This window comes from Pleurodeles waltl, chromosome 9 (assembly GCF_031143425.1).
Source record: "Pleurodeles waltl isolate 20211129_DDA chromosome 9, aPleWal1.hap1.20221129, whole genome shotgun sequence".
NCBI lineage: Eukaryota > Metazoa > Chordata > Amphibia > Caudata > Salamandridae > Pleurodeles > Pleurodeles waltl.
In genome coordinates, this window is record NC_090448.1 from 311,884,538 (window position 1) to 311,910,754 (window position 26,217).

Below are 26,217 nucleotides of genomic sequence, written 5' to 3' on the forward strand. Positions count from 1 at the left end.
ATGAAGGTGCCTCCGGGGCATGGCGAGCCTTCCCACAGGGTGGGCCTACTGTGCCCACCACAGCCAACACAGAAACAACCACCAATGAGAGCCGGGTGGCCCCACTCACAGCTGCTTCTGTAGAATCTACATCTGCAGGACTTCCTGGCCCCAGCATTGCCACCGGTGCAGGACAGCCCACACAGACCTCCCCCACCGGTACCCAGACTGCCACTGCTTCAGCTGTTGACCCTGCCGCCTTCAATAGAACGTGCGGCACATTAAACGGCGGGTCAAGGATATCAAGAGGACCCTCCAGAGGGCCAACCTCTAGACAGTTGGCTAGATGGATATGATACCCTCCCCTCCCTCCTCTTTCCTTGTTCTTATAGTTAGTGGGCTTAGGGGGCTTAGTGTTAGGTTAGTATAGGCTGTTAGTTTAGTCAGTGTTAGTGGGTGGGGGGTCCGGCTTGTTTCTTTTTTTACTTATTACATGTGTGGGTGGGGGGCTATGTTGGGGTTCTTGTGTGTAAAAAAACAAAAAACAAAAACAAACAAAAAAAAAACATAAAAAAACCATTTACCAAAAAAATATATATTTGTTTAGGATAGTATAGTATGTGTTTAGGTTAGTATGTGTTGTCCTCAATGTGTCCCGTCTCATAAGGGGGTTGGGGGGTAGATGTTTAGAACGTTTCGTTACATGTGATAAGTAAGTGTAGCTTAGGTTAGTTAGGGACAGTTGTGGGTAATGAGTAGTCAGGGTAGATTAGGGTAGGTAAGATTTTTCCCTCAGTTTCCTCATCTAAGGTTAGCTTTTAATAAATATTTGGTTACCCCTTAATAGTATGTGTTGAATGGTACGTGATCGTGGGTTTGGATTCCATGTACATCTCTTTTGTACTATAACATCTGTGTCCTATGCTACAAACAAATTCCAACTGAGCTGTACGATTGGCAGCTAACCCAGAGCTACCTTGCAAAGTGATTACCCTTTGTTGCAACCACCAATCACAGTTAATATGGATGACAATGTGTTTCTGTTGATAAGTGTGTTTTCAAAGTCACTAACAGTGCTTCCAGACTTGATATTGGGGAAACAATTTTAGGTCTGACTGCAGTGTGATGATCATGCACACCCTTTTAAGATGAGTTCTCATTGTCTATCTTGTATTCTTGTCTTCATGACCCTCATACGTCATTTGTGACACAGTTCGGCATGATTACCTATTTGTACGTTAACTCAGACACCTTCATTTCTGCAGTTTTTTTAGTGTTTACTTAGATTAGTGTGGCATGTTTATTGTGTTATTTTTGCACGTTGACAACATTTAGCGGGCACGATTTGATGACTTAGTTATCCCCTGAGGAAGCATTCTTCTGTCCAACACAGCATGGTGGTCTATGGTTTCTCACTTCATCAGATTATTCCCTCAGGATGGGCAGAGTATGATGCAATCATGGTCACTGTGCAGATTTCTCTAACTACATAATATCTGGACAGTTGTATTGAGAAGCTACGTTATTTGACAGTAGGGACATTTCAATTATCTACTGCGCAGTTGATATGTCACATTACCCAGAGACAGATTTGTTGTGTAAGTGCTATTTATTGAAGAGTGCTGTAGTGCTATCTGTACATTGTCCATGAATGTGAGTCCATTATAGTGATATCTTCCATTGTGATCCAACACAAGGATTTACCAAAATGCTTTTGTCATGCTGGGGTTGCTGTTTCAGACAGTGCAGAGGGACAGGATTTGGCAATGAGTAGGAGAGAGACAATCACTGGGCTGGGTGACAAGATATACAGTGGTTTGCAGAACAGTGCTTGAGTACAGTTGTTGCAAGACTGGCAAGTTACAAAGCGCAGGACCTTGGTAAATGTGGGCCATGTGGCAGGGACTAGTGCTTCCGGGTCATTTTCCTTGTGAATGTGATCTGTTCCATGTCTTCTTCTTCTGATGTGTGTGTTGGCTGCTTTGTCCTTGTTGTTGTTGGTTGTGAAGGGGCAACACACACCTCAGTGTTAGAAGACGTGGAGGCAGACATCCCGGTGGCTGCTCCCTGTGAAGGTCTTAAGGGCAGTACTGCAGCAAGGAGGATCTGCTGGTTCTTGAGAATAGTAGCCACATCACGATGGTAGGCAGCCAGGTCGGCCCTGAGGGGTTCAATGTTGCATTCGTGCACGCGTTGACAGGATTGCTGTTGTAGGTGTTGGGTCAACTGTATTACAGGTGTGCTGATTTCCTTCTGGGTTTTCTGCAGTTCCTGCAAGATAGATGTTAGGGCTTGCATAGCTGCTGCCTGATCTGCAGATGACATCATGCACGAACGCACCCCCTCTAGGCTGGCTACCATATTTTGCATCGCCACCCGCACCTCCTTGGCCAGCTCCCGCTGTACTCCAACTACAGTTCTCTCAAAGCTGGTGCCAGAGTCGTCAGAGTCCTCAGCTGTATTGGAGCTGGCAGGTCTTACAATTGGGGTGGTGGGTGGTTCCTCTGCGATGGCTGCTTGTTCTGTGCTCCTCCTTGTGACTGAAGGTGGGGTCTGGAGGGTTTCAAGGACCTTTTGGATAGTCTCCTGGGGAATGTTTATCGGCTCGTCATCCATGTCATCAGGGAAATCTGGGACAGGCATATCGGCAGGAGATCCATCTTCCTCTGCAATGAAACAGGGTACAATTAGTGTGTCTGTGTTGTGACAATTTTGACGTGACGTGCCTGCCTTTTGATGAATTCACTTTGTAATCTTGTTTTGTATTAATATCTGCAGTCCTTCAGATGGACATTGTTTCAGGCCTTTGTCCCACCTGTGTGTCACATGTATGTTATTGAGTTATCAGACTTGTCAGCCTCATTGCCTCTAGGTGTTGCTTTATGCCAAATAGAGAATTGCCACCTTTTAGTCCTACTCGACCCTCCGTGTATATCCATTCTCATGGTGAGACCTTTCACTGGCTGTGGGTGTTCTGATGGCCCTGGCAGCACACTTAACTATCAGGACCTGCCCCAATCCCTGATCGTTCACATCGACTTAATTGTAATTGACATGTTGCATATCCTATGCATGGCAATGTTATGGTCTGATATGGATGTTGACATTGTTAATGTGTCCTGCTGATGTTGGGTAATGTGTGTTACATTGGATTGCCCTGATAGTCGTATCAGTGTCCTATTTCGTCCTCTGACTGTGCAGGTGTATTTCAGTGACCAGTTACATGTGTCCCCTCCTCAATGCTGTTGTCTGAGCAGTATGACATTTGTGATGTTGCCTTGTTACCCAGGCACAGGATGGACCCTGACATATGCAGCATGGGTGTGTCCTTAGTGCTGTGTCGCTCCTATTGTTGTTTACATTGGCTGATGTTTGTGACAACTATGGGCATTGACATTTGAGTATACTGGGGCCTTTGTCTTGTTTCAGGAGATTGTTGCAGATGTCATCCTCACCCCCTAATTTAGGTGTGTATGTTCCATGGGGAGGTTACTGCCATTGGCTACTTGAGCGACAAAGCAAAAACAACAAGTGATGGACGGAATGCTGAATATTGTCAAACATTCACCCCCAGTACAGTGATCTGGGCCTAAATCCATCGTTTTTTTGCTGCCCATGTCATTCCAGTTTGGACCCAGCCATATGCAAATCAGTCTTGACCCTGTTCCCCATGGGAACAGTCCAGCCCGAACTGCTAGGCCAGGTCTTCCCTGGACTGGAAACAAGCATCCTGGGACCGGTTTCGGGGTTTCACCCCTCATCAGCCAGGCTAGCTTGAATCCAGTGGCATGGGAAGCACAGGACCCACGTCTGGGCATACCCTTCCCCCCCTTCCCACTTAGGGCGACAAAGCAAAAACAACAAGTGATGGACGGAATGCTGAACATTGTCAAACATTCACCCCCAGTACAGTGATCTGGGCCTAAATCCATCGTTTTTTTGCTGCCCATGCCATTCCAGTTTGGACCCAGCCATATGCAAATCAGTCTTGACCCTGTTCCCCATGGGAACAGTCCAGCCCGAACTGCTAGGCCAGGTCTTCCCTGGACTGGAAACAAGCATCTTGGGACCGGTTTCGGGGTTTCACCCCTCATCAGCCAGGCTAGCTTGAATCCAGTGGCATGGGAAGCACGGGACCCACGTCTGGGCATACCCTTCCCACTTAGGGCGACAAAGCAAAAACAACAAGTTATGGACGGAATGCTGAACATTGTCAAACATTCACCCCCAGTACAGTGATCTGGGCCTAAATCCATCGTTTTTTTGCTGCCCATGCCATTCCAGTTTGGACCCAGCCATATGCAAATCAGTCTTGACCCTGTTCCCCATGGGAACAGTCCAGCCCGAACTGCTAGGCCAGGTCTTCCCTGGACTGGAAACAAGCATCCTGGGACCGGTTTCGGGGTTTCACCCCTTCCCACTTAGGGCGACAAAGCAAAAACAACAAGTGATGGACGGAATGCTGAACATTGTCAAACATTCACCCCCAGTACAGTGATCTGGGCCTAAATCCATCGTTTTTTTGCTGCCCATGCCATTCCAGTTTGGACCCAGCCATATGCAAATCAGTCTTGACCCTGTTCCCCATGGGAACAGTCCAGTCCGAACTGCTAGGCCAGGTCTTCCCTGGACTGGAAACAAGCATCATGGGACCGGTTTCGGGGTTTCACCCCTCATCAGCCAGGCTAGCTTGAATCCAGTGGCATGGGAAGCACGGGACCCACGTCTGGGCATACCCTTCCCACTTAGGGCGACAAAGCAAAAACAACAAGTGATGGACGGAATGCTGAACATTGTCAAACATTCACCCCCAGTACAGTGATCTGGGCCTAAATCCATCGTTTTTTTGCTGCCCATGCCATTCCAGTTTGGACCCAGCCATATGCAAATCAGTCTTGACCCTGTTCCCCATGGGAACAGTCCAGGGCGAACTGCTAGGCCAGGTCTTCCCTGGACTGGAAACAAGCATCTTGGGACCGGTTTCGGGGTTTCACCCCTCATCAGCCGGACTAGCTTGAATCCAGTGGCATGGGAAGCACGGGACCCACGTCTGGGCATACCCTTCCCACTTAGGGCAACAAAGCAAAAACAACAAGTGATGGACGGAATGCTGAACATTGTCAAACATTCACCCCCAGTACAGTGATCTGGGCCTAAATCCATCGTTTTTTTGCTGCCCATGCCATTCCAGTTTCTGCTACTTGAGCTGCACACAGATCAGAGGTGGTAGTGGCAACTGTTGTCGCAGTTACATTGCAGTTGTCGGTTTGGCTAGAGGATTTCTAATAGGGCCCTAGTTAATGTAGGAGGTATGTTGGCTGACGAGTGCCAGGATGTCAGTTTGACGTAGTGGCCTTCCCTCCTGTCGTGGCTTTCCCTTTGCTCCATCTTTGGCATGACAGCATGCCCCCATGGGACTGTTGTTGGTGTTGTGTAATGGTGTGCCCCAGCTTCTGTTTGTGCAGACCATGCCCCCCTGCTGTGCCCCTTTACCCATGCCACTCCATATATATGATGACTTACATGCAATGTGTAGTAGGTATTCCCCCCCCCCCCGGTTGCAGTTGACATTAGTGCATTATAATTCCCCATGCGACTTACCCTGCATGTGCGTTGTCTCCTGGTAGTCTGCGCTGTCCTGTCCTTGAATCCCTGTGACGATCTCCTCAGGGATGACGGCTGCGACCATCTCCTCCATGTGGTCCAGGGCCTCCTGGTGTGCTGGACTCCCCCCTCCAGTCTGCAGTGCTGCCTTCCTGTTCCTGGCCATATTTTCCTTGGTCCTTCGTTTGCAGTCATGCCAGCGTTTCTTGCACTCGATGACTGTTCTGCGTACTTCAGCCACACTGTTAATCTTGTCGACAATTTGTTGCCATATAGCCTCTCTCCTACTGATTGGCAACTTTGATGTGACAAACAGTTGGTGCTGGTGCTCTGTCACCTCTTTAACCAGGATTTCCTGCTCTTCTGCACTGAAGCAACACTTTCTTCTTAAAAGTGTCCTGGTTCTTGTGTGGGTCCTCCTGGCTGGTTCCTGGTCTGCTGTCATCTTCCTGGGGTCTGTAGTGGCATCTGGGATCCATTTTGGATCTCCTCTGATGAACTGGCAGTGTTCGCGGTTTTTTTTTATGCTATTGCGTCAAAAAACGGCGCATTTCCGGTTTGCGGTGTCGTAAATCGACCCACAGGCATTTCCGCCGCGTTAACGTCGTTTTCCTTTACGACTTGACTCCGCGGTGTGCGTCAAAAATAATGACTCCCATCTGTTGTTTGCGCCGCCGTGCGTCAAAGTATAAATCTGACGCCCTCACGGCGCACCAAAATGGTATTAGCCGGCGGTAATATTTTTGACGCAAAACTGCGCCAGCGCAGTTTTGCGTCAAAAAGTATAAATATGGGCCTATTTTTATTATCATTTTCTTGAAAAGGGAGCGGGCATTGGGAGTGACGAGCACGTGCACAGAGCACTACCCTCACAGCACATATGTGTTTGGCCAGCCGTCTCGGGCCAGCCAAACACACATGCGCAGTAGGCACTCTCCAGCCCGGCAACACAGAGCCTGCACAGGCTGCCGGTCTGCCTGGGAGTGCCCTGGCTGGACCCTGGCTGGCTGAGCAGCATCAATATCGACCGGAGGGCAGGCTGCAGCCTTGAGCGACAAGGGACAGCGGAGCGGCGCGGCAGCAACGGGGGAGGTAACTTTTTTATTATAATTATTATTAAATGTCCGGGGGGGACACCCGCCCCTTTAACAGTCAGCGAGCTGCAACTGGCGTTGCCCCCGTGAAACTGGATGCTGTCAGCAAGATCTCTTACTGCTCTTCGAAAGGGTTGTAAGGTCTGTTACTGTGGATGCAGGCCTTGGTGTTGCCTCTGCTGGATGCACCTGCTGAAGACTAAATTTGGGCAGTAATATCGGGGACACTGCTTGCGAGAGACCAAGGGAGAGACCTGCAGCTCAGCTTTCTTTGAAGAACTCCAGGGCTGACTCTGCCTTGTCCCCAAAGAGATGGATGCTGTCAAATGGCATGTCCAACAGAGACAACAGTACCCGAATGTAGAAGCCTGTGGAAAGCACCATGCCGGTACCCACTGCCTATCCAGACTATCAGGGATGTCCAGCTCTGCCTTGATGATGTGCCTCACCGCACCCTGTCTGTCATAAATAACTTGGGCGAAATTTGCGTCTAGGTCATCTAGGACTGGTGACAAGATCTCGCTCATCATGTTCCTTAACGTATGTGAGTAGCACCCCAAAAGGAAACAAGAGTTGACTGACTTTAGGGCGAAACTGTTGGATGAGAAAATCTTTATTTTTTTAAAGCCTCCATGCACTCTGAGTCTCTGTCCAGAGGCATGGCAGGGAAAGGGTTAGTATTTGAATCTGCTAGTGGATGCAGTTGAACTACAAGACTCTCTAAATTGGGGTGCTGGTGGAGGAAAGATGGGACCCCTGAAGCAGGTCTATGCCACCTCCCCAGTTTACAGGTGGGCAAGAACAAGGTTTTGCACAAGTACTAATTAATGTATCCCAAGGGCTCCATTTAATGGAGGAGAGGCTTTAAAGAAGTCTGTCACAGCTGCAGGACTTCTTTTAGGACATTTGTTTTCACCTCCACCGAGGGAAGTAAGAGGTCAATGACTTTTCTAACCCTCCTAATAACCATGGCAAATGATGCTGACTCCGCCCTGAAAGTTTTAGCTGGATAGTTCTGGCCGTTGTCAGGGGACTCAGCCACTAGTGTCTTGAATATCTACAATATATTCTCCTCTCATAAAAGTGAGACTCACCATCCCCACCATCATCGTCACTGTGTTCAGTGTCAGGGACACACTGTGTCAAAGGAAGTTTCCCTTCTGAGTCCAAATGAGGCTGGATTGGTTATGTTTGATGCAAAAATTTAAAGTGTGTTATTCTCAAATTGCAATTGGAAGTGAGTGTTTGCAATTGTTAACAGCAAAAATTCCATTCCTGGTCTGGGACGCAGGAGTACGTCATTCCAGCCCTTCAATGCCTTTCTAGCTATGTGCCCTCTGCCCGTCTGTGCGGCGGTGTGAAGATGAGTGATTAGGTGCCTGTGTGCTGTGCTAGTGAGTAAAACCTTTAGTGCAGCGAGTTTAGGTGGTTTATCAGGAAACAGCTAGGTCTCCAAGGGAGATAAACTTGCCATTGGGGTAGGCGCCGCCCATAGTGGTCAAGCCCACCCTGGACAATTTCTGAAGCGCTTTGTCTTAATGTGAGACTAATATGGCAGGATGGTGCTTTAAAGGCAGCGCAGAGGCATACAGTGGACATTTCCCCACCCAACACACCAGCCGGTGCCAAGCTGCCGTATTAGAGTGTAATGTATTTATTTCTATGTGTGGGAGTCCCCCCCACTTGTGTGGCAACATAGCTGACAGGGGGGTTGAATATGCATCAGTATACCCTATGGCGACATTCGACACATTTTTGTGCTATGTACCAGTATTGTGTGAAGTGTACTCGAGCGCACAAATAATATAAGTAGAAATTTGGTGCATTAAAGCCCCAGCAGGCATAAGGCAACGCGAGTGTGTCCCAACTAATTCTCGGTTGCTTTCTGGCCCATATCACTTCAACCAGCAGCCTTCATTCATCTTTAAAGACGTACGCTGGTAGGACAATTGCAAGGTTTACAAACAGATATAAAAATGTGGGTAGAATCACCATCTTAATAACAGCTGTCCTACCTCCCAACAGCAGCGGCAGCACTGACCACCTGGTTAGCTGGTCCTCCAGTTTAGAGATGGCCCCGTCTGCAGCAGGCGTCAGGGATTCTGTGTATCCAGACGCCAGGGGTATTTAACCGGCTCCGTTCCCCACCTCAGCGGGGACTCCCGAGCTCACTGGAGAGTGGCAAGCGTGAGCAGCAGGTTGACAAATTTTGACCAATTGATGCATCGGCCAGAATAATATTCAAATTAACATATTCCCTAGTTACAGGGGAGAGATGCGTTGAAGGGTCCCTAATGTACAGGACCATGTCATCTGCATAAAGAAAAATACTTAAGGGCTGTGAGATGAATCTCAAAGCTGAGTCTGCATGTTTCTGCCTGGTAAGGCAGGCTAGCAGCTCCAGCGCAATCAATAGCAATGACAGGGGCGGCCCTGTCACGCCCCCTGCCAATCGGGAACACCCCGAATCCGGGCTCCGGGCTACATGAGTCGTATCCAGCGTATCAAGGGCTCTGGTAGCCCCACACTTAGAAGGACTGTAAACATGTATTCTCATGCAATGGCATCAAATGCTTCAGCAGCGTCTACCAAAACTGCCGGTGCCTGCCCCTCGGGTCCACTTGATGTAATAAAGCAAAGACGGTGCGTTGATTGCGGGGGGTCGAGCAAGAGGTAATGAAGCCGGGTTGATCTGGTAAGACCAGACCACGAAGTAAAGGTTGAAGGCACAGCACCAGTATTTTAGCTAGTATGTTGGTGTCAATGTTAATTACACACAGCGGTCTGTGTGACTCACAGTATCCAGGGGCCTTATGTGGCGTCAAGAGGGTCACGCCCTCACGCAGCGAGGGAGGCAGGATTTCTTTCTGATCGGCCTCCTCATCCATGGCATGTAAGTGCCGAGCAAGTAGGTCCGCAAACTCCTTATAAAATGCTCCCGACAACCCATCCAGCACAGGGGCCTTTACATTGGGAACAGTACACATAGCGTCTTTAATATCCCCACTGGCCAAGAGCTAACAACGCTAGTGCTACATCATCCAGGTGTGCATTTACCTCAGCTGTGTGGCTGAGCCGCAGGGGACGTAAACGTTAGCATAAAAGTCTTTAAATGCCGAGAGCACAGATTGGTTAGTGTAATGTGTATTTGCCTCTACATATAATATTTTAGAGATTGGATCAGAGCATTTGTTCGCTTTTAATTTATCAGCGAGACTTCATCCAAGTCTGACCCCCTCACCGTGTGCTCGTGCAGTGTGTTGTTTGGATAGATGACGTAATTCCTGGGCCGCCAGGTCATTCAATTCTGTCAGATGGTCCCGAATGGATGCCAGGGTGGCCATAGCAGGCTGCCGTTCATACTCTCGCTCAAATGAATGCAGTGCATCTTCATTTTTTGGGAGTCATGTATGGATCGCTTTTAACACACCGGCCTGTGTACTGATGCAGAGCCCTCTGATCGTGACTTTAAAAACTTTCCAGTGTGTCCTGTCCGGCTACAGTCCTGGTGTATTGTTCGAAATATTTGATTATCGACTTGTGAACCGTGTCTCTAACATAGCGTCCAGCAGTGCCATTTTGCGGAATCGCCATGTGAACGGGACAGGGGTTTAATCTGGTAGTACTAGGCACATTAATACTGGTGCGTGGTCCCATAGTGTTCTGGGCATGTGTCGAACCTCGTCCACCCACAGGCAGTTTTCAGTGGATATGAGCCAACAGTCCAATCTGGACCATGTTCTGTGAACAGACTACATAGATGTACCCTCTCTCAAAGCTGGATTGAGAAGACACCATATATCAACAAGGCCATAGTCCTCCATTCCCTCCTGGATCACCCTTGCTGCCTGTGTCCCCTGCCAGTCTGCTGAAGCAGACCTGTCCACCACAGGGTCCAGGTACGTATTCAGGTTCCTTCCCCATATGATATTATCAGATGCTAATGAGATATGGCACCAGATGGATGAAAATACATTTGGATCGTCCACATTGGGGGCGCATGTGTTCACCAATGTATTAGGAATGCCATATAGCATAGCTTGCACTATAGCCAGCCTGCTCTGATCATCAATCAAAGAATTTGTAAGATTAAAGGGGACTCTGTGCCTAACAAGGATTAATACCCCTGTGGCATATGTAGAGTATGATGTCAAGCGGTGGACTGCCCACCTGGAGCCTATGATTCTGTCTGTATGTATTGTCAAGTGAGTCTCCTGTGAAAGGGCTATTTGAATATTGGGTCGCTCTAGATATCTGAGGACGGACCAGATTGGTTTTACAGAGGTTGGTAAGCCCGCAAACATTCTATGTAAGTAGATTCAATTTTCTCTTCCCCGGTGCTTGCCATGAAGAGTGAGTTCACTTGGGTGAGATATATGGGTGAACAAAACATGCTGTTTAGTGTGCCTAGTGGCAGATGACATGAGCACTTAACATGTGTCATGTGAACTAACAACCCCGAAATAACTCCCTTCACACTTTATCTTGCAAACATTGCCAAAGACATTTACCTGTCCTAAAAAAGAAACAAACAACATGAATACATTCCAAATCAATATCACTAAATCAATATTACTGATCAAAATCATCTGGGTTGCCCTCTCATGAGGGGCCGTCAGGATCCTGGTACCCTCCAGGTGGACGGAGGTGACTGAGTATGGATTCAAGGTCTTACCATCAAGTTCTCTACTGTATAGCAACGGTAGATCTCTCACCGGCGATGCCCAATAATACACAGGAGTCAAATGTGTTCAGTTGCAGCTGTAGGATATGCAGTATTTTCTTCCTGGGGCTCCTCATCCTCCAATTCAGACGTGCTTTGATTGTTTTTCCTCGGGGTGAGAGATTTGACAAAGTCTTTGACAGCTTTAGACATCGCGAAAATGGTTTGTTTTCCTTTGTAATCGACAGGCAGACGAGCGGGGTAAAGCATAGCATATGAGATATCAGCTTTTTGGAGGTCTCATTTCTGGAGATATTTGTTCTGGGCAACTTGAACGGCCATCGTGAAATTTGGATAAAATGCTATCCGATTGTCCTGATATTCAGTGTCTCTTTTTTTGTGTGCCAATCGAAGTACCGCATCTCTGTTCTCTATTTTGGTAGTTTTGTTAAAATGGGTGATGCTGTCATTCCGGGCAGGGGCCTCGCCATGAGGGATCTGTGTGCTTACTCAACAACCAGCAGGCAGGATAAATTATTAGCACCAAGCACTGAAGTTAGCATCTCCTTCACAAATGTTTCCGTCTTCCCTGTATTCGTTGATTCAGGTACTCCAGTGATGTGCAGATTATTTTGATGTAACCTTGCCTCTAGATTCTCATTTTTTTGCCTGAATGACTGCAGGACTCTGTCTGTGTTAAGACATTTTGTGCTGACAGTTTGGAGAGCATCCTCCATTTGAGATACTTGTTTTCCTGCTTCAGTGATCTGGGAGGATTGCTTGTCCAAATTCGCAGCCATATGGTCCATTCTAATATTCAATGTGTCTATCTTCCCGTTGATGGACTCGAGGCTACTTTGCATGGCCATCAACGTAACTGTCAGCATGGGTTTGTCCTGGGAGCCGGAGGCCTGATCTTGATCTGGCGGGATGGCGTGTGGCGGCTTGTTAGATCTGCAGGGGTCAAAGATGAGGTGCACTTGAAGCTTGTTTACATTCCCCATATTGTCTCTCTGCAACAATCCTAGATTCTAGTCTAGATGCCATGCGTGCCACTTATAGGAGACTTTTGCTACGCTCAGACATGCCCAGCACTGGCCAGCAAAAGACTGGGGTGGCAATCTGGCCCCCATCCCAGTTCGGTGCTATTACCAACGGCCTAGTGCCTCAATTCCATTGGAGCCTGCTAGTGGTTAAAAGTGTCCACACCTCTTTCCATCATTGGGCAGACGGGCAGCGTGTTTTTGAGCCCACTGGCATCTACTGAGTTGTAGTGTTGAGGCCTAGCCGTATATGCAGTATTCAGCACCAGCAAGAAGCATTTAAGACTGTCCCATGAGTCCCGTGGTCCACTGGTAGTTAATGCCACCTAGCAATTTGTTTTGTAGGTAGTTCGTAATAACTTTACAGGTAGAGGCAGGAGTGCAGTTCCCACTGTGGTTATCTTTGACGGGAGAGTGGCCAGACTGATCCACCACCAACTCACAAGGGGTCCCCACTCTGCATTTCCCAACTTCCCCCACAAGGTGAGGCTGCGGGCAGCCCACATGGTACAATTGCTGGGGCCCCATCGCGGAGCGAGGAAGGAGTGCGTGGGTCAGCGTCCAAAAGCAGGGCCTTGCCTCCTCCACTGTACAGCAGCCCCCGCCCCCACACATCAGCTCAGGAAGGCTCTCCAGCCCCCAAATCCGCCGCAAAGGTCTCTCTCAGGTAACCAAACGCTGCAGCCTGCTCAGCCTCTCACCTGTACAGCATCCATTTTAGGACATCCTCATTCCTCACTCCTCATCCCTACTTCTCATCCCTGCTTCTTATCCATTATCCCTACTTCTCATCCATCATCCCTACTTCTCTTCCATCATCCCTACTTCTCATCCATCATCCCTACTTCTCATCCATCATATATTATCCCTACTTCTCTTCCATCATCCCTACTTCTCATCCCTGTGTCTCATCCCTGCTTCTTATCCATCATCCCTACTTCTCATCCATCATCCCTGCTTCTCATCCATCATCCCTGCTTCTCTTCCATCATCCCTATTTCTCTTCCATCATCCCTACTTCTCATCCATCATCCCTACTTCTCATCCATCATATATCATCCCTACTTCTCATCCATCATCCCTACTTCTCATCCATTATACATCATCCCTACTTCTCATCCATCACCCCTACTTCTCATCCATCATCCCTGCTTCTCAGCCATCATCCCTACTTCTCAGCCATCATCCCTACTTCTCATCCATCATCCCTGCTTCTCATCCACCATCCCTACTCCTCATCCCTCATCCCTGCTTCTCATCCATCATACATCATCCCTACTTCTCACTTCTCATCCATCATCCCTGCTTCTCTTCCATCATCCCTACTCCTCATCCCTGCTTCTCATCCCTACTTCTTTTCCATCATGCCTACTTCTCACCCACATCCCTGCTTCTTATCCCTACTTCTTATCCATCATTCCTACTTCTCATGCCTCCGCCAACATCCCTACTCCTCATCCATCATCCCTACTCCTCATTCCTCATCCTTCAGTCACACCAACAAATTTTCAGTTTTGTGAAACACACCCTCACACTGATTGGTTGGGAACAGCCAATCAGAGTTATGAGAGAGAGAGCTGCATTCTTACAGCTCTGCTGGTTTGGGAAATACAAGGAGCCCACAGCTACGGGTGACTGAGGGATGAGGAATGAGGAGTAGGGATGATGGATGAGTAGTAGGGATGATGGCTGAGGCATGAGAAGTAGGAATGATGGATGAGAAGTAGGGATGAGAAGCAGGGATGAGGGATGAGAAGTAGGGATGATGGAAGAGAAGTAGGGATGAGAAGCAGGGATGAGGAGTAGGGATGATGGAAGAGAAGCAGGGATGATGGATGAGAAGTAGGGATGATGTATGTTGGATGAGAAGCAGGGATGATGGATGAAAAGTAGGGATGATGGATGAGAAGTAGGGATGATAGATGATGGATGAGAAGTAGGGATGATGGATGAGAAGTGAGAAGTAGGGATGATGAATGATGGATGAGAAGCAGGGATGAGGGATGAGGAGCAGGGATGATGGATGAGAAGTAGGGATGATGGAAGAGAAGCAGGGATGATGGATGAGAAGTAGGGATGATGGATGAGAAGTAGGGATGATGTTTGATGGATGAGAAATAGGGATGATGGATGAGAAAAAGGGATGATATATGATGGATGAGAAGTAGGGATGATGGATGAGTAGTAGGAATGATGGAAGAGCAATAGGGATGATGGAAGAGAAGCAGGGATGATGGATGAGAAGAAGGGATGATGGATGAGAAGTGGGGATGATGGAAAAGAAGTAGGGATGATGGATGAGAAGTAGGGATAATATATGATGGATGAGAAGTAGGGATGATGCATGAGAAGTAGGGATGATGGATGAGAAACAGGGATGAGAAGTAGGGATGAGGAGTGAGGAATGAGGATTCTGTACACCTGGTTCTCAACTGTGCTTTGCACATCTCCCAGGGAGTGCGCTATGGCCCCTTGACTGATGGAGCACTCTTTCAGGGCGCCTAGTAGGATAGCATCCCAGCCACAGGCCCTATGTGGCAGCGGAGCAGCGAGAGCGGTTCGTCCCTCCTTCCCACCACCGCACTCACACAGGGCCCAAAGCCGCACTCACATTAGGCACGGTCGACGCGTCTCCCTAGGCCGCCCAGCTAATCTCTTGGGGCCACTACTGTCCATCGGCCCCCGGGTGCCGCTCCCCTGGCCGTAGCATTGCCAAATGACTCAGGTCCTCTCCCAGCGCGAGTTGGCCTGGTGTGTTCACCAAGTCAGGCCTCAATCATAGTGCCAGCACAGTCCGCACCACGATCGGCAGCAAGCCTCCGTTGTCTCCCAGGATGGCTCTGGAGCCTCAAACAATAATTGATCCGCTTTGCCGGTCAGGTCTGTCCTTTAGCAGTCGATTACTGCAGCATTTGCAAGTGGATTGCAGGATTATGGGCGGATTTGGATGCCCAGCTGGCAGAGCTACACTATAGTGCAGCCATATTGCCGCAGGCTCTCTGGTACTCCCCAATGTGTGTTACATTTAAATGAATTAACAATATGTAATCATTAAGATCACTAAGCTTTCACATATAAATGTATTACATTGATCAATAGAAAGCTGTAACCATGCTCCTTATATATTCATTTCATATTCATGTTTAATAATGATTGTTTGCTTTCCACTGGTTTATAACCCTGTAACGTGCATCCATTTTGGTTCTTGAAATAATTTAGCTTGACATTAGGCCTTAGCTGAAAATGTTTGTTTTAATGCTGCCACTATGCTGTTTTTTTTCTCCTCTGCAGGTGTGATACTGCGTTTCTTGTTAGCTAGAGAAAGGCTTATTGTTATGTCTTAGACTACTGATAGTGAGGCCTGAGCGAGAAATGTTGGCAATGATTGTGGAGCAATGACAATGAGAGAAAGCCTCCTGTTCATGGTGTACCAGGAGGATGCAACACTCAAGGACAACAGGTGTCTGTTTTTGTGTGGAGATGAAAACTTTAGGGGTATGTCAACTCCCCTCAAATGCATTTATGGGATTGACTGTCAGTGGTGGGAGTGAGAAATTGATATTCTATAAACTGTTAGAGGTACTTTTAATCTGTGTTTCACAGTTAATTAGGGAGTCTTCATCCTCACTTTGAGAGGGACCATCCCTCTCTCTCTGGTGAGTTTTCTTGATTGTAAAACTTCATGATGAACACTCTTTCCACTCCCTTCGAACTGCTACTGAAGCTTGAACTCTATCTGACACATTCCATGCTTCGCCTTTTGAAATCCCATCTATCCATTCTTTGTTGCAGCATATGCTTAGATTAGAAAGGGAAAGCTTCTTTGTGGAATACCGAATTGTGTCAATCTGTTTCCTCTCCATTATGGCTGTTACTATTTTGCATCTCATCTTATTAAGATTTAACTTTCTGGAACAGTTTGGCCTCCAGACTGTAATGTTATATGTTTTAAATCTGTTACTGCTTTGCATATATACTGGCTGGATTCATGTTTAAAATAAACCTTCATGGTTGATATAACAATTTATTGGTCTTCAGTGCAGAGTCACATTGGCTTCACTGAGATGGAAATGTATTTCTGAAGTTAGCTCTTTCACAACACTTAAAGTTGACTATTAAAGGTCCATACAACCAATGGGGGAATTTATTTGATGATTTCACCTAGAGGTTGAGGTTTAGATATCCACACTCCATTACCCTCACAGTCTTGGATGGCTTCCAGGTTCATCCAAGCACTGTCGTCGCAGGATTTTGAGTCATGTGAAAAGGCTATACACCAGAGTCAGACCTCATGTGGGTGTGATCCCAACATCTGCTCATGGCAGTGTTTACTGGGTTTAAAGTCTGTAATTTTTGGAAGAGAAATTTCCCTTGCACACTGAAAAATGTTTAGAAAAGATTCTCTTGACAGTGACAGAAAAATGAGGGAGCAAGCTCAGGATCAGGTTAGGAAATCATGGAAAAAAAGAAACTGATGTCAGAGTACAAAGTTGGTGGCTATATGTGACTTCTGGGGTGAGCCGGATTTACCACATAGCTGCACAATGCCACTTGCTGACGTGTGAGAGAATTGCTGAGAAAAAGCTCTGGATTCAGTCTGCACACTGGAGTATTCATAAGGTGAGGATCCTGCAGTTAGGTGTATCTATCAGAATAAGCACTGAGCATCAGTTTCTATGAAAGTGTGAATGTCATTTAAGGAGTGTGTGAGTTTTTGAGTTTGAATGTCTGGATCTATAAAAATTTCAGAGGCTGCCTAGATGGATGTGAATCTCTGATAGTGTTTGTGGCTGTTGAATGGTCTGCATCTCTGTGCTTACTGTTCATAAAGGGAGGTGTGTTCGGTGTACCCCGGACATCAGAATCTCTAGGGCAGGCCTTCTGATATCTAAATGTGTCCTGCGGTGCATGGATATCAATTTACCAAAATGGCAACAGTAGCAGAATCAACATTGACATCATAATTGTAGGCTCTCAACAGCCTCCTATCAACTACAGAGAGGTGCAGAGGACTACAAGAGAAACATTTTAGAGGCCCTTTCCTTTCTGTTACTCCTGCCTCGCAGTTTCATCACCCCTAGGACCAGGGGCAGCAGATGCAGTGCCATGGGTACCAAAGGGGCAGTTCAGGAGTGGCAGCTGCAACATCTAGTTGTTTCTGAATGGCATACATTAATCACATATGTCTAGGAACCTGCAATCATCAAGTGCAAGAGGATATTCAGAGTCTACACACGATATATTTTTAGGGGCTCCCACTCTTCAAACAACAAGGCCATGTTAGAGTTCTCTCACCAACTGAGAGCCCTACCCCCTTTTAGCGCTATTCAAAGGCACCTAAATAGTCTCTCCTTATTGTGTTGTTAGGCCTGCATTTAGAAACATAATGGCTTTGTCTTTTCTTCTCACAGTCACAACAACTAGGGAGGATACATTTCATTGATGGACAAGGAGTTGTAAAATTAATATTACATTCACCAAGCTTTGTTCATATAAAAATGGGCTGCAAAGCTAATCTTAACTATATTGGGAATATGATTAGTAAAATAAAATGAGGAGGAAAAATAGTTCCACATCATGCACATGAGAGGTGTCATCAGCTCTATCTTGAGGCGTCATACATGTGCTCTGTGCTTCTTTCTCTGTCCTTTACAGCTGATTGGTATTAAATAGATCTGTCTGTGGGGTCGCTTTTTCTGTCTCATCTCTCAGTACGTACAACGCAGACACACGTGCTCATGAGGTATGTGGTATGTCAAGCCCTGAAAGAGAACAGTGAGAAAACAAGGGGCGATGATGACTTATAGGTCTAACAGGGTAAACTCTGGGACAGTAGGGATGTGGAATGCAACCAGGCAAATTAGAAGAGAAACAAATAGGAAGCAGGAAAAGGGAGAGAAAGAAGGAGAACGGAATGGCAAAAATGTCAATGGGAGAAAGGCATACAGGGAGGAGCAGGAGAAACTATAGGAAAAATAAAAAAAGAGCTAGAAACAGAAGTTACGGGACATCCAGGGTGGAGTCTAGGCACATTGACATGAAAGAAAGGAAGAGCTGAACGCTACAAATCCTAGCAAAAACTAGAGGGTGATTAAGGTACATTTAATAAGAGGAAGCAGTCAGAGATAACAAACAGAAATGTTACAAAGTAAAGAAAGGATAACTGAGAGAGAAACAAGAGTGAACGAGAAGCCTGATGCATATTGATACGTAAATATGTAGAAAATTAAGCTAAACTATGAAAGAGAGAGGAGGTTGAGGGGGTATGCCCAAAATATGGAGAAAATAGAAGAAGGACACTATGAGGGTGAGGCAAGATTCTAGCAAACTAACCGGGCACACTATTTGTACAGAGACAAAGACAGAAATAATATGTGTGTATCAAGAGAAGACCAGAGGCCTAAAACAAAACTGTGCATAAGCAAGATGATTTGACAATGGAATGTACAACAACCACCAATAAAGAAGCAAAGCAAATGAGTTGAAGGATGGGCAGGTACAAAATAACCAAATTAATGTTGATAGAATCACATTAGGCTCAAAGTAAATGTTAGTCACGTACCATGGGCCATCACATTTTTCCATCAGTTCTTTCAAATAGCATCAGAATATGTGCTTAGAGTCCACACAAAGAAGGTCCTTCATACCATTCTGAATATGATAGGCACATAATACACAAACCAACAGCAAGCGAATAAGCAAGACAAGCCATTCTCTGGCAGATTCACCACATCAGCCTCTTAGGAGTAGCTTTGGAAATTGATTTGTAACTGTCATTGCATTAATACAGCTGGGAAAAGGGGGTGCATGTGATTTCATGCACGTTTGGTTGGGTTAATAGATTATAAAATAGAGGAGATTAGGTACTATTAGTTTGCAGGGGCATCCCTTATCAAAAAAGAGGTTATGACCTTTGTAATGAATTTTTGAGAAATTGGCAAAAATATATTAATAGAGATTAAAGCAAAAAATCCATGTGAGTTACAGAAGATTCCTCTCAGAGGGAAGAGGCATGCAGAGAATGGAGAGGAAGGAGAGAGCCATTTATAAGGAAAAAGGATGGCATTGCATTGACTGGAGCGAGAACTTCCGTACTTTAAATTACCCTCGCACAGTGCAAGGGATTTTCATGTTCTGTAATCTAATGGTGATCATACTACACAAATGCACAGAAGTGATGATAAATGTATCCTTAAAATAACCAAGGTTTTGTTTATGAATACAGATCATTTCAATGAAAAAAATGTTACTCACCTTCGGTATCACTCTTTCTGGTGGCTACTCTGTCTAACTGCTCCTTCCTCATCCTGTAAATAACCTCAGGTGCCAAACTAGATTTAGAGATTGTTCAGCAATTCTCTTCCGCACTGCTAAGTGACATCATACGTCTCCATGTCTACTCTGTCAGGCTCCAAAGTGACGCTGAAGCCACAAACATTCACCACTCCCACAAATTGAAATCAGTTTCTTTCTGAACTCTGACTGTCCATGCCATCAGATACAGTGCCTTTGAATAATTCGATTTGACACTGTGCAGTTTTCTAAGTTGGTATCTTAATAAGGTACTACAATGAGCCTATTCCACAGAACAGAGAGGTGGCATGGGTCGCTGAGGAATCTGTGGATTGATAGAGAATCCACCAGAAAAAACATTACCAAAGGTAAATTACATATTCTTCTGATGGATACATCTTATCATAGATTCCTCACTGATGAATAGATATCAAAAAAGTACCTCCCAAAGTGGTGTATCAGTGGAAAAGCTCAGACTAGAAAACCCAGCAGGACCAAACAGGCAAAGTGTCCTTCCAGATGGACCTGACTATCAAGGCAGAAGTGTTTTGTGAACATGGGAGCTCACGCCCATGTCGCTACTTCACAGATTTCCAAAATGGGCATCCCACATGCCAATACAGTGGTGGCGGCTTGACCCTGGAAGAATGTGACCTTAAGACCTGTGGGAGCTGCCTCTAGGCCAATGCATAGCAGATGTTGATGCAGAAAACTATCCTCCTTGAAACTGTTCTCTGCTGCACCACCTTACCCTTCTTTGTGGCTGTGAACAAAGAGCTGATCATCCATCTGATGGTCCTTGGTGCAATCTATGTAAAAGCTGAAAGCTCTTATGGGTCTGAAACAATAGAACATTTCTTACTCCTTTAAGAGGTGGGGTGGTGCAAAGAACACTGGAGGGATTATACACTGTTTGATGTGAAAAGGTGTCACAACCTTGAGTAGCCTTGCTTCCCTAGGCCATAACACCAGTTTGTCCGGAATGAAGGAGGCATAAGAGTGCTGGACTGACAGACCTTATAACTTGCTCACATGCCAAGCAGATGTTATTGCTATGTGAAAGGCTGTCTTCGAAGTCAGAAGGTGCAAAGAACATCTGTGCATTACTGGAAACAGAGTGCACATCAAATACATGAAAACCAAATAAGGTCCCACTGTGGTATTACAAAAGGTTAGGGGTAAAATATGTGAACGGACCCTTTCAAGAAACGCATCAGAACAGATAATGTTAACAACAATGGTTGGCCTACATAAAAGGTTAACAGTGCTGACAAGCAACCTTTTTCAGTGGCCACACCCAGTACTTGCTGAGTTAAACAAAAGACAAAGAGCAATACTTCAGATCATCTGGCATGTATTGGCTCTACCCAATGAAAGGTGCACCATGCAACAACCTTCTTCCAGCGTCCAGTGTAGGTGTTCTTTGTAGATGGACGCCTGGCTGCCAAGATGACACCTAATACCTTGGGAGGGAAGTCAAACGCAGTCAGTTGTCACCGTTCATTCTCCATTCATTGAGGTGCAGATTGCACAGGCCGTGGTAAAAAAAAAAACTGTGCTGTGTTGCTGTGACAGGAAATCCTGCTAAAGCGGCCACCTGAATGGGGGATATGTCCTCAGGCCCAGAAGTTCTGGGCACCATACCCACTTAGCCCAATCCAGAGCCACTAGGATGACATAGGCACTTTCATTCATGATCTTTTTCAGAACTTTGAGTAGGAGAGACAGTGGGGGAAAGGCATACATGAGTCCTGTGGTCCACTCTATGTGGAATGCATCTTGGAGAGACAGCCTTCCTGGGAACTCTAATTAGCAGACGTTTTTGACACTGCACGTTCTCAGCGGTGGTGAAGAGATCTATCCAGGGCTCTCCCAATTATTGGAATATGCCATGTGCTATCTCTGGATGTAGTTGCCAATGATGATCCGCAAGGTGTCAATGACTGATTTAGTCAGCCTGGCATTTAGGGTTCTCTCCATGATCAGGAAAATGCCCTGATGCTCTAGCCAACTCCAGAGGCACAACACCAGTTTACCCTGTTTGTTGCAGTACCACATGTAGGGTTGTTGACCATGATAACCTGTACCAGCTGTTCCTTGATGGATGGTAGGAAGGCTTTAAACACCAAGCGAATGTCCAGAAGATCCAACAGATTTATGTGAAGCCAGGCTTCAGCCAGGGACTGGGGTCCTCTGATCTTCTCCTCACCCAGAGGACCACCCCAGCCGGGATGCATCAGTCACCACTGCAACTCTGGGTGAGGTAGGGGGAGGGGTCTGCTGCTGGTCAAGTTTCTGTCTATCAGCAACCACTGCAGATCTTTTCTCTACTCCCTTCAACACTGAATATAATCCAATGGGTTTCCTTGTTGCTGAGTTCACTGACTGTACAGATCACAATGCAGGGATCGTATGCGCCACCTGGCATGTTCTACTAGCAGGATAAAGGAGGCTAGAAGGCCAAGAAGCCTCAGAGCCACTATCTCTGAGGACCAGATTACAGGATGGAATGTCTCCATTATCCTGGACTCACTGAGCCAGAAGAAAGCCTCAAAACATCACAGAATTCAGAATAGCTTAGATGAATGGGAGCCTCTGGGAAGGAGTCAGGGGTGACTTCAGCACAGTGATCGCAAACCCCAAAGATGTGAGGATGTTTGCAGTCATCTGAGACAGTCCGTGACTAATAGTGATGAGCTTGCTTTCAGCAGCCAGTTGTCAAGGTACAGAACAACTGGTATTTTCAACCTCCAAAGATGTCCTTCAATCATCACCATTTTTTTGTGAACACCCTAGGTTCACTGCTGAGACCAAAGGGGAGCACTGAGGAAGGAGAAAAGTGCAATTGACCTGCCCTGAACCACACAGGGATGTAAAAATAGGCATCCTGCAAATCCAACATCATCAACCAGTCGCCTGGATCCAGAATAGATAGAACATGGGCGAGAGTGAGCATCTTGAATTTATCCTTCTAGAGAAGGAAGTTGAGAGGGAGGAGATCTAAAATAGGAAAAGACCCCCATCCTATGGCAACATAAAATAGCAGAAGTAACATATAAACCCTACTTCTGCTATTGAAACCCTTTCTATGGCTCCTTTGGCTGCAAGAGTATTGCTTTCTGCTGGCAGGTGGACAAAATATTGTATTCTGCTTCCAGCAGGTTGCCGCTTGCCAAAGGGAGCAAGTTAATGTGGGTTTGAAGTTGTGGTGAGCGCAAGAGTCTTTGGGCAGTGCTCTAGCTCTGAGTACCTGGACAAGATTGGATTGATCCCCGGCCCTGGCCTGGAAAGGGTTGTGAAGCTTGCTATTGATACCCCCTGACAAAACCCGGAAGGAGCAAAACTGTTGGGATACTGCTGCATGAGTGCAGAAAGATAGAAAGAGCATGCTAATGCCCTGCTTTCTTTAAAGCGTTAAAGTGCTCAATCCATTTTGTCACCAAAATCCTAGGTGTCATGAAATGACAAGGTCCATCAGGGACGGCTGAACATCACCTGAAAATGTGGTGGATCTTATCTAGGCATGGTGCTGAAGCATCATGTTGGATAAGACCGCCCTGCCCTACTAGTTGGTGCTGTTTAGACGAGATTGGATGACGTACTTCACAGCATGCTGTCCATTGTGGATAATCTGTGTCAGGTTGGCGCTCTGTTCCTCTGGGACGGTTGGAAAAGTGCCTTCTGGCCACTTGCCTATTTACCAGTGGGCAAGAACAAGGTTTGGCCCATATACCTATGTGTCCATCAAAGCATTGTTGAAGGCCAAGTGTGGTTGAAAGAAGTCTGTCCAGGCTGCTGAACGTCCGTGAGCATGTTGGCTTTAATGTCCACAGAAGGTAGTTAAAAGTCAAGGATTTCTACAGCACCTCGGAGGATCACTGTGAAAGACGCTGATTCCTCAGTAAAGGGGCGGTGGAGAAATTCACCTGTGTTTCTGGATACATATGAAGCCCACTGGCTTCCTGAATATCTATGTAAAAAGTGTGCAGTAGTGTCAGAGTTGGAGCCGGCATGTGGGCCAGCCATGGATTTGGAAAGGACATTGATGCTGTAACCTGACTGGAGGCCTCCACAGACCCAGGGTGTCTGGAGGCTCACCAAAGGAAACCAGAAGAGTGCCGCAAATGCTTAACATGGCCACCGTCATGGCTTATACCTGTTGTGGTTTTGCCAATAGCCGCAGGAACTTGGATTGCATCAAGACTTATTGGGGGATCAGTTCTTCGGCAGGAGTTTAGGACTGAGGTCGACTGGCACCCTTGTGTCTGCGTGACTTCTTGGACTGACAGTGTCGGGATGCAGAAAGTCCTACTTCAACTACTCGTAATTCCTTTCAGACTTGGACATACCTAAAGATCTGGAGTGGATGATGATCTTGCACAAGAATGGCCTTGCAAGCGGGAACGAGTTTGTGCCCTGGAGTTCGATTTGGAACAGCCTTTCTTCTATTGCGACAATGTTCTGTGATGTAAAGTTTGCCTTTGCGTTCACTGTCTGTCTTTGGATTTATCCTGGAACAGCACTCAAGACTTTGGATTATGCGAGGACCGGAGACACCAGAGAAACACTTCATAATGGTCAGTCACAGACATTTGTAATAAGCCTAACAAAGGTTAAACGTTGTTATTTTAGGGAGTGACATATTCCTTAGATGTTGATGACATTTTGAGAAACAATTTTTTTCAAAATGACATCTTTCAGCGAATGAAAGACGGAGGGAACGAACTTCGCATCTGGGTCAAAAGATCCAGAAAGAAAACAACTCACTTCAGCGCACATGGGTGGCATGTATATTTGGCTCTAGTGTTGCTTTTGAGTCAAGATAGTTAACAGGGAGATGTGCAATGCCCCCTATAGGCATGCAAAGGAATTGCTGAAAAATCTCGAGATCCAATCAGGTACCTGGGGTATCCAGGTGAGGAATCTGTGGTTAGACGTGTTCATCAGAATGGTTTCTTCTTTTCACCACAGACCAGCCAAAACCCAAAATAAGGATGAATGATCTTGGGCTTGTGGATCCACTATGTTTCTGTCCACTTATCCAAAATGTATGCTACCAAACAATTACAGCAGCTTTCAGAGACATTTAGGTTTTTCTGTGCTTTGCTAACTGATACTGTTATGATGCTCATCTTTCTCAATACGATCCTTAATTTGAAAAAAACTTTTTCTAATTGATCATGTTCTCTGTGGTATTGTAACAGAAAGTAACATAAATAAAACAGCATTCTTTAAATGTGCCTACAGCAAGAATTCAGCACACCAGGAAGTGATAATTAGGGTAAGGGAAAAAGGAATTCAGCATCCTTATACATCTGTATTGCCACTGGGTTCTGTATTCCATGTTCTATTAACACTTTTTTGACTTGAAGACTAAGCTTTGGTTGTAGCTGACTGCAGGTTGAAGTCTGTACATTTCTTCTGCTTCTCGCTTGGTTCTCGTACCATGGGTATTGTCCTGCTAGACACATTCTAGTGTTTCCACCAGCCACTCTGCTGAGGACTGGTTTTCACACTCACCCCACACCCATGACCCTGCCATAAAAGAGGCAGAGTGCATGTGTCCTGGGGCAGTGATAGTAACCACCATGTTGTGTCTGTGCCACTCATTTGAGTAGCATGAGGGCTTAGGACCCCCAACACTACAATGGCGATGAGTGTGTCTGACCCCACGTGCATACTGCCTACCACTTCGCTGTTCCCCGTGGGAGAGAAGAGACTGTCCACCAGCAACAGTCCAATGCCGCCGCTGACGTTAGTCTGCTGAGTGACTGTGTGAACCGGCAGCCTGCGCAACAAGGAGGTGACAAAGAGAAAGAAGCAGCAAGAATGGAATGCACCCGACCCCCCTTGAGGTGAGGCAAGGCTCTGAAACAAGGTTGGCACAGAGCGTCCTATTGCTACCCCTGAGCAGGGCAGAGACAATGGCCAAAGCAACCCCAGCCCCACCTGCACGGAGGGAGAAAACATAGGCGTCCCTGCCTCCTTGAGATGCAGTGCCCCCATAAGTGGTAGAAACCCGTCGGCTGTGCTGCCCAATGCGAGGTGAGCCCTGCAGACATCATGGTGAAATTGAGTGGACAAGGATGTTAAAAGGGGTTGAAGTGTCACACCCTGCACTGTGTGTGAGGAGTGTGCATGCTGCTTACCGACACAAGAGAGAAGGCCTCCGCACCCGCCATCCATAAGCCGTGCTCCTACAGCCCCCACAGTCATAAGCACCGGGACCAGAGCACCGGCAGAGAGAGAGGTGCGCCAGTTGCCCACAGAGGAGCACAAGACAACGCGGAGCATTGGGAACTGCTGTAGCTGCCCGAACAGACTGCAGCGCCACCTCACGGTGGCTCGGTGGACCGCAGCCGAGACGAGTGGAGATCAGCCCGCAGCTACCTCAGGGGGAGTGCAAACCCCTCCCACTGCCATCCCACAATAGTGATGGCTGCACAGGCGCGCATGGAGACCCGCATTCCTCAAGCATCACACAGAGGCTGCCACCCACCTGTTGTGCTCCACTCGGTGCCGCAGAGACATGCGACGGCCT

General features: G+C 46.8%; 1 protein-coding gene across 1 annotated transcript; it reads right to left on the bottom strand.

Moving 5' to 3' along the window:
• Positions 1-1,421: 1,421 nt before the first annotated feature.
• On the bottom strand, positions 1,422-25,966 carry LOC138259225 (uncharacterized). The gene is made up of 2 exons (XM_069206812.1): positions 25,826-25,966; positions 1,422-2,645 (listed from the first exon to the last, which is right to left on the bottom strand). Exons 1-2 carry the CDS (start codon positions 25,890-25,892, stop codon positions 1,885-1,887), a joined length of 828 nt encoding a protein of 275 aa, XP_069062913.1. The 5' UTR covers positions 25,893-25,966; the 3' UTR covers positions 1,422-1,884.
• Between the last annotated feature and the right edge of the window lie 251 nt (positions 25,967-26,217).

Excerpts from the sequence above, each read along its gene's own strand:
- LOC138259225 (XM_069206812.1), bottom strand. The coding sequence starts at position 25,892 with ATGACTGTGGGGGCTGTAGGAGCACGGCTTATGGATGGCGGGTGCGGA. Across the intron at positions 2,646-25,825 it reads AGGCCTTCTCTCTTGTGTCG|AGGAAGATGGATCTCCTGCC; the intron begins GTAAGCAGCATG and ends GTTTCATTGCAG.